The sequence below is a fragment of the Alexandromys fortis genome, unplaced genomic scaffold, assembly GCF_014885135.2.
Source record: "Alexandromys fortis isolate MF-2015 unplaced genomic scaffold, M_Fortis_MF-2015_v1.1 scaffold_218, whole genome shotgun sequence".
Lineage (NCBI taxonomy): Eukaryota > Metazoa > Chordata > Mammalia > Rodentia > Cricetidae > Alexandromys > Alexandromys fortis.
The window spans coordinates 1,000,536-1,017,166 of NW_026068112.1; the positions used below are offsets into that span (position 1 = coordinate 1,000,536).

A 16,631-nucleotide genomic window follows, 5' to 3' on the forward strand; every position below is an offset into this window, starting at 1 on the left:
GACGTCAGTGAAAAGCAATAAAAGCGAGTATTTTACTAAAAAGTTTACTTTCCTATTCTACTCCTCCGAATATGCTCCCTACAGATGGTTTGTTATGTAATCTTCTTTATGTGTTCTAATATGTCAACTTCACGTAGTGATCGCTCATCCCTTCTAGACTGTTTTCCTTTAAGGACCTTTGTCCCGGTAAAAAAAACAATTTTTTAAAGCCTGTTTTGAACCTGGTAGGATAAAAGAAGCTGGGTAACTAAAAATCAACAATGTGGTGCCAAAGATGTCAACACGCAAAACTGGAAGCAATGAATGAATATATTTTTATTAAAACATGTATACCAGCACTCAGAAGGCAGAGTCCAGTCTGTACTACAAAATGAAACTAGTTCTCCTAAGTCAATAAGTATAAAGTGACAAGTTTTTAACAAATGGTAAGGCGATAACCACACAGAATTATTGTCTAATTATAAGGATATTGTCTAATTATAAAATATTATCTAATTACAAGGGCCATTCAGGACAGACACTGTATACACACAACACCATGAAAGAAATTCCACAATTTTACAGATCAAGATATACAATCGAAGCAGTGCATAGTAGTGAACACCTTTAACCCAGCACTCAGAGCCAGAGGCAGGTAGATGTCTGTGAGTTCAAAGCCAGCCTGGTCTACAGAGTGAGTTCCAAAATAGCCAGGGCTATGTATAGAGACCCTGTCTCAAAAAAAGTAAAATAAAAATACAGACATAATGCAAATGTACCTTGTAAATTAACCCAGGAGTGAGAAGCAAACTGAAACTAACACTCAAAACCTATTACATTCATTCCCATGTAAACGTGGAGGGAGGGGTTGTATTTTGTTTAATTTTTACCCTTTGAAACAAGGTCTCATGTAGCCAATACTGGCCTCAAATTTACAATGTCGCTAAGAATAGCCTTGAACTCCTGCTTCTACTGGCTCTTCTTCCAATGTTGGGAGCACCGGCATATTGCACTACCTTGTCTTGTTATCTTACAGTCTAATTCAACAAATATTTAAGAATTTGCCATCAAGATGACTTCACTAGTAAAGGCATACACAGACAAGCCTAGCAACCCACGTTCCAATGCTCCAAACTTACAGAATGAAAGAAAACCAACTCCTACAAATTGTCTGCAGTTTTTCACACATGTGTACTCACAAACACACATACACACAGTATGTTAAAAAAAAAACATTTAAAAATAAGTAAGTAGAACAGGTAAAATGGATCAAGAGCTAAGGTAGTTGAAGCTGGATCCTCCAAAGGCACATAGAGATGGAAGGAGAGACCTAACTTCACTATTGTCCTCTGACCTCCATATATACAAAATACACACACTCACACACATAAAAATAACTATAAACAAACAAAAGTTTAATAAATCATCCACTAAAAGAACATATAAGGAGAGAATACATATCATGTTGACTTCTTGTTTAATTGGTTTGTTGATTCCTTTGGTTGTATTGGTTGAATGGGTGGTTTGTTTTAGAGGCTTTGGATGGTTGTTTTAAATTTTTCTTTGACTTTTGTTTTTTGTTTTTTTTGTTTTGGTTTTTCAAGACAAGGTTTCTCCATATAACTCTGGGTGAATTTTTATTATTTTTAATTATATGTATCTGTGCCTGCATTTAAGTTTGTGTACCTAAGAGCAGGCACTTGAATAGGCAGAGATGTCAGATCCCATGGAGAACTACAGATAGTTGTGAACATCAGATATGGTGCTGGAAACTTAACTCAGGTCATTTAGAGGAGCAGCAAGTACTCCCAAACACAAGTCTTTAGCCCTTTGTTGAAACAGGGTCTCAGTACCGCAAGGCTGCTGACCTTGAACTACTGAGAACCTCTTCTTAGCAGTTCCCAAGTGCTGGGATTATAAGCAATTGGAACCACACCCAGCTAACAATTGATAGCTTTATGAGACAAGATCTCACAGTGTCACTTAGGCTACACTGAACCACACCATGTAGCCCAGGCTATCCTCAAATTTGAAGTGATTCTTGTACCACAGCTTTTTGACAAGATTATAGGCTTGAGTCACCCTGCAAGTCATACAGCAATTTTTTTTAATTGCAAATTATGTATTTTATTTTATTTATTTATTTATTTTGACACAGGTTTGTCTGTACAACAGCCCTGGCTGTCCTGGAACTGCCTTCGTAGACCACGCTGGGATCCAACTCAGAGAGCCCTCTGCCTCTGCCTCCTTAAAGGCATTCGCCTCCATACATGGCTAACTACAATTTTATAAATTCAAATGTGCTGTTTATTTTGCAAATATAACACAAGTCTAAGATCATTTGAGAAGAGGAAATGTCAACCTTTAATGCCAAACTTGGTGGACGTCTGTGAGCGCTAGGACAGGATGGACTATGTAGTGAGTGCTAGGCTACCCAGAGTTACAAGATCCCGTCACCAAAATAAATAAATAGATAGATAAAAATTTAAAAAAAAATTGAAAAGGAAGGAGAAAATCCTTCTATTACACTGGCCAGCAGACAAATGTGTAGGGCATTTTCTTGTGGGATAGTCCAGCACACTGCAGAGGGCGCAACCCTAAGCAGGTTATCCTACACTATATTAAAATGAACAGGCAGAAAGCGGGGCATGGTGGTACACATCTTTAATCCCAGCATTCCAGAGGCAAAGGCAGGTAGCTCTCTGTGTTCTGAGCCATCATGGCCTACAGACCAAGTTCTAGGATGGCCAGGACTACACAGAGAATCCCTATCTCAAAAAGCAAACAAACAAAAATATGACAATAGCCACATAGAGATGCTGTCTTTAAAAGAAGAAAAGAAATGACATGGGAAGAGAGGAAGGGCTTCTGATTACAAAGGATGAGAACACAAAAGCTGGCAGTGAAATCTTGCCCATGGTTATGAATAGTGGGGTGCTGTGCTCCCAGCTCCCCTACAATCTACAAACCCGCCCAGGTACCTGAGCTTGTTCTTGACGTTGGGGGTCTCAGCTACAATGCCAGCATAAAGCCAGACCTGATTTCCGTCTTTGTATTTGGCCACCACTCGACTGCCCACGAACAGCTTGTCGGCAGGAGGGTGGTAATCGTAGGCAATATGGTTGCCGGACAGCAGACTCTTCCCTTTGTTGTCAAACTTCACTTTGTATTTCTTTCCTAGCCCTGGGTATAAGACAAACAGAATTAAAACAAACGACGACAACACAACTCTAAGTCCTGGGTGCAATGTAGGAGATGAAAGGAAAGGCTTTGGGGAAAGGATCAGCAATGGAGACCCACGGGAGACCTTTCCTTAGTCCGTCCTCTGGCTTGAACATACCAACAGTCTGGATGGCAATAAGGGTGCCTTTGTGCCACGTCTTGGTCCTCTTCTTGCCCAGAATTCGCATGTTGACTATCAGGTCCCCATCTTTGCTCAGTTCTCCAGACATCTGACCCAAGGTTCCTACGGACACACATTGTTGTTATAAAGAGTGACGTCATAGGTTAGAGAAAGGAAAGGTCAAGAGGGCAGTACGGTAGGATGGGGGTGCAGCTCAGCTGGTGGAGTGCTTACCTAGCACGCACAAAGCTCCGAAAGTGAACCTCAGCAACTCAGGTAGAGAAGGGAGGAGAATCGTCCTTAGCAACACAGCAAATTTAAAGGTCAGCCTGGAATACCAAAGATACTATTTCAAAAACAAGAACGTAGTATAGGAAATAAAGGAAACTGAGGTATTCTGCGACCACTAGACACTTTTGCTGAACCCTTGGACAAAGGCAGCAACACAAGACAACTCAACTGTTTATGCTAACAGGAGAAACAGAACACTGAATACAGAACACCCCCACGTTCATACCTAAAGGTATCCTTCGGCACACCCTACCAGCGTGTCCTTACTAACAGCAATAGTAACAACAGTTACCAGCCTGAGCCACCACATCAAACAAGCTCAGCCGACTGTGGACACCTCTCATCTCTGTAGCTACTCCTCAACACCAACCTTTGTGCAGATCCTGGGAACTGCTTTTCTTGTTGACAGCATCCATGAACTTTTGGACATCCTGAGCTGATTTTCTTAAGGCAGCCATAGCTTCACGGAGCTGTAGGAAAACAGAAGGGTTCAGGGATGCAGTTATCAGGAGTTAAGACACAATGAGAAAGCCAGGGACTTAGTGAGACAGAACTTGTTTAATATGTCCAGGGACCCCTGCTTCACATACCTAGTGCTGCAAATAAACAAATGATTAAATCAAACAAGAAAAGGGATGCTGCCTGTTAAGAACTATCTTCAATAACCAAAAGATATTCAACTATAGTTGAAGGGCTGGGAGAGGGCTCAGTGGGTAGGAGAGCTTGCTGTGCAAGCAAGATTATCCTAGTTCAAATCTCCAGCACACATGTTAAAAAACCAGTGTGATTTACACGAGAACAATCCCCACAGGCTCATATATTTTAAGGCTTAGTCACCAGGGAGGGGAACTGTTAGAATGGATTACAAGAATTAGGAGGTATGGCCTTGTTGAAGGAAGTGCGTCACTGAGGGGGAGGGGTGGGCTTTGAGGTTTCAAAGGTCCATGCGTCTATCACTCAGTCTGGGAATCGGGATGTAGCTCTGAGCTACTGCTGCAGTGTCATGAGCAACAACATGCTCTCCAGCATGATGATAATAAATTAAGCCTCTCAAACTGGAAGCAAGACAACAATTAAATGCTTTATGTGTTGCCTTGGTCACAGTGTCTCGTCATAGCAAAAGAACAGTGACAATGACAGTCAGCCAAAGACTTAAATGCCTATAAGACCAGTGCTGTTGGGTATTTCCCAGAACTGAAAACAATAGGCTTTAGATTCTATTAGAGATACTGTGTCAGGAGAATAAGGTAGAGGAAAGTACACAGGCACAATTATACACAGACACAGACAGACACACAAGTTACACACATAAAATACAAATAAAGTATTTGAGGGGCTGGAGAGATGGCTCAGAGGTTAAGAGCATTGCCTCCTCTTCCAAAGGTCCTGAGTTCAATTCCCAGCAACCACATGGTGGCTCACAACCATCTGTAATGGGGTCTGGTGCCCTTTTTTGGCCTTCAGGCATATACACAGACAGAATATTGTATACATAATAAATAAATAAAATTTTTTTTTAAAAAAAAAAAAAGAGAGAACTGGGCAGTGGTGGCGGAGGCAGGTATCCACCTGTGAATTTGAGGCCTTTTATACACTGTGAAGATGTGTTGCTCTCGTTGTTAACAGAAGGCTGACTGGCCAATGGCTAAGCAGGAATTTCAGGGTAAAAAGAATGCTGTGGAGGAGGGCGGAGTCAGAGGAAGGGCAAGTCAGGTGTGGAAGAAACACTGGAAGTTCATAGATGAGGTAGTAGAGCCTCAGCACAGCACACAGATGAATAGCATGGGTTAGTTTAAGTGTAAGAGCTGGCTGGAGACAAGCCTAAGCTATCCACTGAGCATTTATAATTAATAAGTCTCTCTGTGGTTATTTGGGAGCTAGCAGTTCCAATGAAAAACTCTGCCTACAAGACCCTGACTCAAAAGCAAAAAACAAACAAACAAAAAAGTTTTGGGAGCTTGTAGTTACTTTGTCAAGATACTGTTTCTTACTAATCTGACACAAAAGTCATTCTGAGGTGGCATTTCTCCCTGGCATGAACTCAGCTGATGTTATTACCATGAAACAGTGTATACAGCCCTTGGTAACTTTTCTTTTGCATTCTTTGTGCTTCTGATGTGTTATATATATGTTGTGCAACACGCAGTAGTAGGCATGAGAACCCCAAGCATGCAGAGGCTAAAGCAACACCAGGTATCATCCTGCATTGCTCACCCAGGCCTTCAGACAGTGTCTATCACTGAGCCAGAAGTTTGCATTGCACTAGTTGGCCACTGAGATCCTGAGGAATCCACTCCTATCCTACAAGTGCTAGGATTACATACACAGCCTTGTTCAGCTAATTTTTTATGTTGAGTCCAAGGGATTCAAACTTGGGTCCCTCACACTTCAAAACCAGGCATGAGCCATCATCTCCTCAGCTCCTTCCTACTTTTTCTACATTCTGGCAATGCCTATGAGAAGACTGTAACTCAGTTTACTGTATAAGGAATACATAGATGGTTAAACTGAAGGTAGGACCAGGTCAAAACTTACTGCCATTTTCAAATTCATATTAATTTCTTAAAGAAAAGGTCATACATAATGCAGGTTGGCCTCGAACTTAATATTAGCATGCAGATGACCGTTCATCGCTGAGTGCTGAGACTGTAAGCACGCGTCACCCCGGCTGCTGGCACACTGCTGGAACTGAACCCAGAGTTCCCTGCGACTAGGCAAGGACTCTATCTAATGAGAAACTTCTGCAGTCCCTGAAATTCACATGTAGATGATTATTTATGTGTAGGTATATATATATAATACTGTAATGCTTTTTAAAGACTACTTTATAATATATTTGTTTGTATCTGTGTACAAGACAGGACCCTCTATCCAGGTGCCTGCAGAGCCCAGAAGAGAGATTCTGGTGATCTGATGTTGAAGCCACAGAGAGCTGAAATCTGCCACATGTGGAGGCTTGAAATTGATCTCAAGTCTTCTGGAAAAGCAGTACCTGCTCATAACTGCTGACTAAAGGCTTCAAACCAAGATGGGTAGTAGTGGCTCATGCCTTTAATCCCAGGACTCAGGAGGCAGAAGCAAGTGATCTCTGAGTTCAAGTCTGCTTGAACTCAGTCTGCTCTACAGTCTGCTCTACAGACAGAGTTCCAGGGCTAAAAGAGAAACCCTATCTCATGAACAAACAAACAAACAAAAGAAAAAAATTAATTTTTTTAAAAAATGATATAAATCTTTAAAAGAGCAAAACCAACTCTTAAACTCCAAAACAAAACAAACAAACAAGTATAAGGTCGGTGCAGTAACATTTATTGGTAACATGTATGAGTCCCTAGGTTCAAGTCCCAGTATAGGGGACAGAAAGTATTTAAAGGAATCTGGAGTTTAAAAAAAAGTAAGCGCCTGCCAAAGCTTACCTCTAGATGAAGTAGACGGGTGGTAGTCTACAACACTTAGGGTATTCATCACGTGTTTATTAAAAGTAATAGGATGACTCTATCTCGACACTGCGTCTAACCTAAGTGCCACGGCCACCTGCAGACAGCGGACCGTAATTAACTAATTCCATCTTGGGTTCTTTCTCACGTTACTTGGCTTCCCTATGGAAAAGTAGCTCCTACGACCAGGCAGGGGGATGGCTGCGTTGGGGAAGGGGTTCTCAGCGGCACCAGGCCCCGGATTCCATGCCCAGCAGAAAGCAAAGGAAGACAGACAAGGTCTCCCTGCGTGAACAGAGCAAAGCCTACAGCGAAGGCGACCACTCACACCCACGCTCCAGGAACCGCGCGCACGGGGCTCGGCGGCCGGGGCGACGACGGGATCGCAGTGGCAGCAGCAGCGGCCCCGGTGCAGCGCCCGCAGCCCCGGCCTCACACCCGCCGCCCGCTCGGCCCCGCCCCCGGCCTTCTCCGCCCTCCGCCGAGAAAAGCAGCCCGGGTCCGCCTCAGCCTCCCTCAGTTCGTCCTCCCCACAAAGCCGCTCCTCACCACAGGGCTGCGTCTCTCCACACGGACCCCAGATTTCGACGCCAGGGCTCGGCCTCGCCGACAAACACAAAAACCGCTGCAAGCGACAGCGAGGGTGGGGAAGCAGCGTGAGGGAGACGAGGGAGAGTAAAGCAAAGGGAAGGCCGGGAAGTAATGTCGAACGCACTTCCGGCTACGGTAGGCCGAAGGGGTCAAATTTCACAGCCTGCCATCGTGGACCGGTGAGAATAAGATTATGGAGGCATCAAGCAGGGCATTGCTGGAGGAGGAGCTGATTGGACAAAGTGGACTTTGACAGGTCTATTTTATGAAGGCTCCCCGCTCTAGTGGTCCATTTATTATTGTTCAAATATTTTTTAATGTTTTTGTTTCGTTGGTTTTGGTTTTTAGAGACAGGGTTTCTCTGTGTAGTCCTGGCTGTCCACCTGTAGCCCACCTGCCTCTGCCTCTGCCTACCAAGTGCTGGGATTAAAGGCACTTGCCACCACTATTGGCGCCCCTACGTCTCTCTCCCTCTCCCTTTCTCTGTATGTGTGTGTGTGTCACTGAAAAAAATTATATATAAATATATGTTTGCATATATTAGACACGTGTAAATATATAATGCATGCATATGCATACGAGTATGCATGTATGTATGTGCATACAAGTATGCGTGCATGCACATGTATGCCCGTACACATGTATGTGCTGCATATGTATTATACACATATGCATACATGTTTATATGCACATATAAATATGTAAATATATTTTTTTAAAGCTAGCCATTGGGAAGCAGAGGCAAGTAGATATCTGATGGAAGAAGGTCATTGGTTAAAAAATAAAGAAACTGCTTGGCCCTGATAGGTAGAAAATTAGGTAGGTGGAGTAAACAGAACAGAATGCTGGGAGGAAGAGGAAGTGAGCTCAGACTCGATAGCTCTCCTCTCTGGGGCAGATGCTCCCCTCTCCCAGGCAGACGCGATTAAGCTCCAACCCAGGATGGACGTAGGCTAGAATCTTTCCGGTAAGCGCACCTTGGGGTGCTACACAAATTATTAGAAATGGGCTAGTCCAGGTGCAAGAATTAGCCAGTAAGGGCTAGAGCTAATGGGTCAAGCAGTGTTTAAAAGAATACAATTTGTGTGTTGTTATTTCGGGTAAAGCTAGCCGGTGGTGGGAGCTGGGTGGCAGAATGCAACCCGCAGCTCCATACAACAGATATCTGTTAGCTCAAGGCCAGCTTGGTACATAGTGAGTTCTAGAACAGCAACAGCTATGCAGTGAGACCGTCCGTTTTGTGTGTATGTGTGTGTATATATACATACATATATATATACACACACACACAACCGGTATATATATATATATATATATATATGTTTTATAAATTTTATTTATATATTATTTTTAAGTTAATTTTATATCTATGTGTGTTTTACCTATGATGGACCAACCTGACTCCATCTTAAGATTGAAAGCCATTGTAGGACCCAGCTATGACAAGCTCAATAGAGACCTAAGTGGTCCCAACCAGCAGGATACAAATCTCGAGCACAAACCCTGAAGGAGAGGAATGAAAGGGACAAGAGACATGAGAGACAGACAGCAAGTCTGTATTCTGATCAAGCTGTCAATTTTATTTTTTCCCAGGAGCATCATATAGCAAAAAGACAGGGGGGAGGGTAGGATGCTGGAATGTCAGGTCTGGAGACATCCCTAGCTATAGGAAGAGATAAGGAAATGCTGAGGGTCTACGAATGTTTACTATGTGGTGGTGGTGGGGATTCTAATTACTTCAGGAGCCTGGGGCCTGCAAGGGTATAGGCACTCTTAACTCACAGGGGAGACAGGAAGATACTGGGTTATTTCCTGGACCTGGAACTTGCCCTGCAGAGGTGAATAGCTTACTTAACTTGTGAGCTAAGATGACTATAACCAAATACAGGTCTTTGCTCCCAGCACTGAGTCTCAGTAGTTTACCCTAGGCCAATACCTGGTTCTGAGAAAGACCACAAACTGAGACCACCCAGGCATCACCCAGGAACACATCCAAAGGAAATTCCTAACGTTCCCACCATTGTAGATTGGATCACCTGCCAGCACACACCACTTTTCACCAGGACACCCTAGACAAATGTGGGTCAATCAGGGGACCTGAACCTTAGAAATCCCTCACTCCCACATTTGCTACTGTAAAAACCCAACCCCAACTGAGCTCAGAGCTCTCCGAGGACTCCAATATGTTGGACACACAGAGAGTCCAAGCTGCAAACTTGTGTAAGAACAAAGGCTCTTTGCTTTTATATACAGGACTTGGTCTCCTAGTTGATTTTGGAGAGACTCTGTGCTCTAGGCTGTAATGGTCTGTCCAGTGCATTTAAGATACAAGCCCCATCCACTCCCCCAAGGCAAGGGGACCTTCCTTCTGCTTCCAGCCTGATCACTCTCACTCACACACTCTCTTTCTCTCTCTCCCTCCCTCCCACCCCCTTTCCTTTCCTCTATAACCCATTGAATATACTAAATCCAAACCCTCTCTCTCTCCATGGCATGCCTATCTGTCTCTGTCTCTCACCTGCCGTGGCTCTTTGTGGGACTGGCTGACCCACTGACCTGCCAAGGTCTCTCACCCACTGTCTCCCACCTGCCTGGGACCCACAGAGGCCTCAGGTGGTGCCCTGGTGCCATTGCTACCCACTCTCGGGGATCTGCACCTCACTGTTAAACTTTGTCTTTCACAAGTACAAATATCACCTGTTAAGTTGAGAGCCAGTTCAGTCAAGCTTGGACTCAGCTCTCCGGACAGATTCTATACTGTAGTTATAACTCATCTATACCCGATAAATAGCCCTCAACTGCTCAGAGATCTGGGGAATATGGCATTTAAATGCTTAGTTATTAAAAGACTTTTCATAACAAAAAGAGACAGGTTGGCTCCTAGCAGCAGCACTCTATTTCCTCCAAAGAAGACAAAAGACAAATGGGCACACAACAACGTCCATCTGCAATTCACTTCAACTGACAAGCATTGACCACTAGGAGAAACTGCCTTTCATCTAAACTGAAGATCACCAGACAGTGGACAGACTTACCGGAATCGACAGCCTAGCTGCTCAGGTGAAGGTAGGCTTGTCTTCCTACAGATTTGTTAACCCACAGGATCTTCTGGAGCCTGGCAGGCCTTGCGCTAAACAGCAAAAGGCAAATACGTAGGTGCCAACCAAGGTAAGTTCTCTGTCATATTTTAATCAATAACTCAAATAAAATTTTATCCTTCTCAAAAATCTCTGATGCAATTTGACAGCTGAGAGGTTTGTCATTTAAAAGGACAACCTCACCAAACAAGTTAACAAAATTCTCTCTCATGCTGCCTTTCATACTCTTAAAGATACTTTTCATTATGCAAAAATATCTGTCACAGGGCTGGAGAGATGACTCAGAGGTTAAGAGCACTGGCTGCTCTTCCAGAGGTCCTGAGTTCAATTCCCAGCAACCACATGGGGACTCACAACCATCTGTACTGAGATCTGGCGCCCTCCTCTGGCGTGCGGGCATACATCGAGGCAGAATGTTGTATACATAATAAATAAATACATCTTTAAAAAAAATATCTGTCACAGGGGGCTGGAGAGATGGCTTGGTGGTTAAGAGCATTGCCTGCTCTTCCAAAGGTTCTGAGTTCAATTCCCACCACCACATGGTGGCTCACAACCATCTGTAATGAGGTCTGGTGCCCTTTTTACATAATAAATAAATATTATTAAAAAATATATCTGTCACAGTCATAAACCCAAAAAATTCTTATGAGTTCCAGGGAGCCAAATTAAAGGATCCACCTTAAACAGGTCAAATACACCCCCTCTCAATTCCCTGGTCTAAAAATTTTTTTCTTCTTAAACTTAACTTTGTCCTCTGTTCTGCCAATACCTTAAACAGGTGTAAAAGACACTAGATATTTCCATACCACAAATCCTGGCCAGGAGCAATCTTTTTTTTTTTGTTTTGTTTTGTTTTGTTTTGTTTTTCGAGACAGGGTTTCTCTGTAGCTTTGGAGCCTGTCCTGGAACTAGCTCTGTAGACCAGGCTGGTCTCGAACTCACAGAGATTCACCTGCCTCTGCCTCCTGAGTGCTGGGATTAAAGGCGTAAGCCACCATCGCCCGGCTCAGGAGCAATCTTTTACATTGTATGAAAATCTAAAGATTTAAGAGCTGCATAAACTAGCTGAAGAAGCATTCTCAACTCTGGTGGTTCTCTTCTCCTGTAAATAGGAGACTGTAGCCTTTGGGAGCATGATTATTCATAAAGCATTATAATTTATCCTGACAAGAAAGTATGGCTCCAAGACACAGGGCCCAAAAGTATCTCTCTCCACTAATCTCTTTTCTTCTCAGAGATCAGCAGTCAATGACGGATTTGAAGCTTCTTCAAATGCCTAAGACAGGAGCTTGCATATAAGAATACCTGTTCCAAAGATGGGAAAATTTGGGTAAATGAAGAGGACTTTGCCTAAGCCAGGCATGATCTGTCTGTCCTGTTGCAGAAGCATAGGCTTTATTAAAATTAATAAGAGAGAGTGGATTGTAGGACCATATTTCTACGTGGTGTGACAGCCAAGTTCTCAGGCCAAGCCTAGTATCCAGAGAAGTCAGGTGACCTTCCAGACAGGCTGTTGCTAACCTAACAAAAGGTCAGGATGTTGTTTTGTTCCTTTCTTTGTAATTTGGAGGATGCCTGATAGAGATGCTAATTCAAGCCTACAGTCCAGCTAGCATACAGAGCACACAGGTAGCTGTGGATGAGAGTAAAAGACATTCACCTGGTTACCTAGGAGACAGAATACTAATGTATTTACCCCTCAGTGTATGTTTTGGTATAAAAGCTGTTTGGAGAATAAAGCGAGAGGAATTCTCAGGAACTCAGGACTTCATGAGGGACCACTGAGAATCTCCCTCCTGATAAAGCCATGTGAGCTGTGTCTTTATTCCTGCACCTCCATGCCAGTCCAGAGAGATAGTTTATGTTGGGGTCTAGTTCAAAGAAATAATTTATGGTACACCGGACCCCGACAGTCCTGGGACGCCAGTGCTGGTACCACCTCTCCCGGCTCAAGAGGACACCTATCCAGCAACTGGGACCTGGTTCTCCAAGATATCCCAATGAAGAGTGTACCTGCTGTTGTGTTTGGCTCATTCACCCTTGTCTCTCTTGGACAGGGCATTCCTCCATTCCATTCCTTCTGGCAGTCTCCTCTCTTCCTATGGCTAACCCCATTCATAGCGCTCGTACTATTAACCTATTTTTTCTTCTAGCAACCTGCCTTCTTAGCCTCCTCATGGAGCAGATGCCTGAGGTCTCCAGGATAACAGATAACCAAATGCTTCTTCATCCATACCTCCAAGTTAAGTGTGGGCCCACGACTCCCAGCTCTCCTGTCCCCACATCATCCCATGCCTGCAGGAAGTAGCCAGACTTGAACCTACATCCATATAGCCAAGGAGTCTGGGATGCTTAGATGGAAACGCCACCTGGTCTCACTCTTCCCTTTCCAGACCTGAGAAAACCCACCCACCAAGATCCTCCTCCCTCGAGATCCTCAAGACCACTCCTACAGGCTGTTTAGGATGCAGTCCCCCCTCACCTGCCACGCGATTTCTGTTCCCCCACCCAAGACCACCCGGGAGTTGCTTTGCTCATTAAACCTAGACTTTTAATTAGTCCTGATCTGGTTTATTGCATCAGCAGAGACTTAATATCAGGAAACCTTTAAAAAAGAATCCCATAGGAAGCACATGCTTGGTAAATCAGTGATGTAATGCTGTCTTATGGAAACCTGGAGATTGATTCCAAATATAATTTTAAAAAAACAACAAGATAAGAAGAAATACATATAAAAGCATTTAGAGCAACAGATTCAAAGTAGGAAGAGAGGTTAAAGTACGTGAAGAAAATATTAATTTAGACAGCTATATTGCCATGGTAGTCTCAGATAAAACACAAATCAAGGCAAACTCCACTATTTAGCCTTACAAGGAATCACTGTGTGTGTTTCTCACGCTCCCTAGGTCATGTTTCATCCTCTTCTCTCACCATAGCCTCATGTTTAATGCCTGTTTTGTGTGTCGTCTTTAAGACCCTGAAGATCTTTTTTTTTTTTTTTTTGGTTTTTTTCAAGACAGGGTTTCTCTGTGGATCTCTGTGAGTTCGAGACCCTGAAGATCTTGAATTAGCATTTCCTTAAAAGTTTCTTTTGATTTTCTCTCCTCCTGTGGTTTTTTCCTTCTCTGGTTTTGCTGAGGCTTTGGCTTATCCTCGAGGTTTGGTCCAGAGATATCACCTGTGTGTGTTTCTCTCGCTTCCTTCTTTGTGTCTTTCTGCCTGCTCATCTTTGAAGGCAAACACTTCCAGTACAGAATTAGTCAGATTCTTTCTACTGTTTTAACATTGGATATTGCAAAACAACAGTCTTGCCGATGGCGAAATTCAAGCAAGCTCTCCCCTCCTTTATCCTGGCCTCACACAGGCCACATGCAGAGATGACAGAAGCTGGCGCCTGGATGGAAACCCCGTGTCTGTGCACCACATGTGCAGTGGCTGTGGAGGCCAGGGAGGGTGTCTGATCCCCTGAAACTGGAGTTACAGAGGGTTGTGAGCTGCTGTGTTTGTTCTGGGAACAAAACCCAAGTCCTGTGCAAGAGCAGCAAGTGCTCTTTACCTTTATAGCTCCAAAGTTGTGTCTTTCTTCAAAGGACAGTGGGACTTATGAGTAGGAAGCAAAGCAGGGCACAGTAACCAATGTATATAATTTCAACATTTTAGAAATGGAGGCAGGAAGATAAATGGTTCAGCATTAGCCTTGGTTCCCTATTGAGGCCAGCCTGGAGATGAGAGAGAAAAAAGGATCAGAAGTTTAAGACCAGTTACATGAGACCCTTTCAAGGGAGGAAGGGAGAGAGGGGAGCAGAGGGAGGGAAGGAGGGAAAGAGGGAAGGGAGGGAGAGATCAAAGAGAAGGAACAGGAAAAGAGAAGGGGGAAGATGTGGAAACAATGTAGATTTGTTTCCAGAAATTCGTAATTTCACGGCTTACTCAAACAATGGCATACTTTTCATCTGTTTTTAGAAAAAGAACAAAAGGTAATGGAGTTAAGATTTAGTTGGGGAGGTGCTTGCTGGGTAAAAAAGAGGTCCCTGGCTCAATCTCCCCACAAGCGTGAGAACCTGAGTTCAAGTACCAGAACCCAAGGTTAAAAAAAAAATGTCAGGCTTGTCAGGCATAAAAAAATCCATCAAGGATATATTTCCTACTGACATGAGATCTTGCTCAAAGTATAAGATTCAGCTGGAGATATAGCTCAGTTGGTAGAGTGCTTGCCCAGTACATAGAAATACTTGGTTCCATTCCTATGCTTCATATTCAAACAGTATGGTGGTGCCTGCAGGAAAACATAACACATGGGAAGGGGAGGCAGGGGGTGCAGAGGCAGAGGTACTTGGTGAAGACCTGAGCTTGCATCCCTGAAGTCACGTGTGGCAGTTTGGACCAGAATGGCCCCCATTAACTCATACACTGGGATGCTTGGTCACTAGTTATCACAGTTTTGGAGGACTAGGAGGTGAGCTGCCATGTTGATGCTGGGAACTGAACCTGGGTCCTCTAAGCAAACACTCCTTACAACAGAGCCATCTCTCCAACCCCTTTCCTTATTAATGGAGAATTTTTGCCTCTGCCCTTACAGAAAGCACTTCTTAGTGCTGGGGATGTAACTCAGTGGTAAACATTTGACTTGCATGCGTGAAAATTCCTGAGTTTGTACTGTGGGAACTCCTTCAGCCCACAGCCTTTAAGATACCAGCCCACTTTGGGTGTGGTCTCATGTACTATAAATGCAGATGAAAAGCGTGCACGCAACTCTTGACTGCTGGATTCAGTTCCAGTTCCCAGCGCAGGCAGAGAACTACAGATCATTACCCTTTCTGTCTTTGTTATACTCCATTCTGGGCTATTGTGGAACGCTTTTGTATGCCAACAAGTTGTCGCCCACGCGGCCTGAGTCCACGGCATTGCCGGGTCCTGCCCAGAGCCCCCACTGTGACCTTCTCACACCCCAAGCAGCTGAAACACCCCTGTGCTGCTGTGCATGGTTTGGCTTGACTGGCCCACCGCAGCAACATGGCAACACTTGCAGCCTGTGTCAGCGTGGCTTAGTCCCACCTACTAAGCAGCAAAGCCACTGCCGTCTGTGGATTTCTACCGGAATTCCTCGACGTTTTATCTGGCTTCTCCGGGTCTACTATCATCAGGCCGAGCTCTGCCTCCTGGAGCAGGGCCTCTAACCATGCACCTGGAACACAGGCTTGTGTTCCCAGTTCAGATCTACGAATGCCTGGCCCGAGATCTGTCCACTAACCTTGTGGCTTGCGACTGCCTGCAAGCTCTGGGTTCCTTGATATCCTGCCCAAGTCAAACCTTGTCTCTATGTGGTTGTGCTGCTCTTAAGTAACTATCTAAATTTGTTATTAATTCTAAGTTCAGGTAATTCAGGTACTAATCTAGGACCTGCCTTACTGCTGCAACTGCGACACCTGCTGGCCAATCAAGATTATTACACCTATGACAATTTACTGAAAAGTATAATGGAAGTAAGTTAATTTGATTAATAAATAAATTTGAAAATTGTAAACCAACTCAAAGATAATTTCAGACAGTATCACAATCCTGGAATTTAACAACCTTTTTGTTTCTATTATGGATGAAATTCTATAAGAGTTATGTGACCTACCTGGTGCGTATATTTTTGTGGCCTTGGCAGCTTTTAACTTTTATATCCTTGAAGAAATGGTTTGATAACAGAGTCAAGAATGAGAAACTTTTAGGAATGACACAGCCTTCAGCTGAAAGGATTCAGACTATAGAAAATGAGAACATTAATTTGACAGGCAAAATTTAATTCATGTCAATGGGTTATGAAGCCTTACAAAAGGTACTGAGATATGATCTGAAAGGATTCATACTGTTAAAATGGACAGTCAAAATCCGTTAAGAAGTTAT

At 43.7% G+C, this 16,631-nt stretch overlaps 1 protein-coding gene and 1 long non-coding RNA gene across 2 annotated transcripts; one reads left to right on the forward strand and one right to left on the reverse strand.

The window, feature by feature from the left end:
• Positions 1-295: 295 nt before the first annotated feature.
• LOC126490025 (histone-lysine N-methyltransferase SETDB1-like) lies at positions 296-7,582 on the reverse strand. Its single transcript, XM_050124671.1, has 4 exons — positions 7,376-7,582; positions 3,984-4,083; positions 3,320-3,445; positions 296-3,162 (listed from the first exon to the last, which is right to left on the reverse strand). Exons 2-4 carry the CDS (start codon positions 4,069-4,071, stop codon positions 2,900-2,902), a joined length of 477 nt encoding a protein of 158 aa, XP_049980628.1. The 5' UTR covers positions 4,072-4,083; positions 7,376-7,582; the 3' UTR covers positions 296-2,899.
• Positions 7,583-7,597: 15 nt separating this feature from the next.
• On the forward strand, positions 7,598-13,297 carry LOC126490026 (uncharacterized). The gene is made up of 2 exons (XR_007589084.1): positions 7,598-8,605; positions 10,505-13,297. It is a non-coding gene; the product is annotated as an uncharacterized lncRNA (long non-coding RNA).
• The last annotated feature ends 3,334 nt before the right edge of the window (positions 13,298-16,631 follow it).

Coding starts and splice junctions, on each gene's coding strand:
- LOC126490025 (XM_050124671.1), bottom strand. CDS start 4,071: ATGGCTGCCTTAAGAAAATCAGCTCAGGATGTCCAAAAGTTCATGGAT. Junction 3,446..3,983: donor TTCCCAGGATCTGCACAAAG/GTTGGTGTTGAG, acceptor GTGTGTCCGTAG/GAACCTTGGGTCAGATGTCT. Junction 3,163..3,319: donor TATTGCCATCCAGACTGTTG/GTATGTTCAAGC, acceptor TCTTATACCCAG/GGCTAGGAAAGAAATACAAA.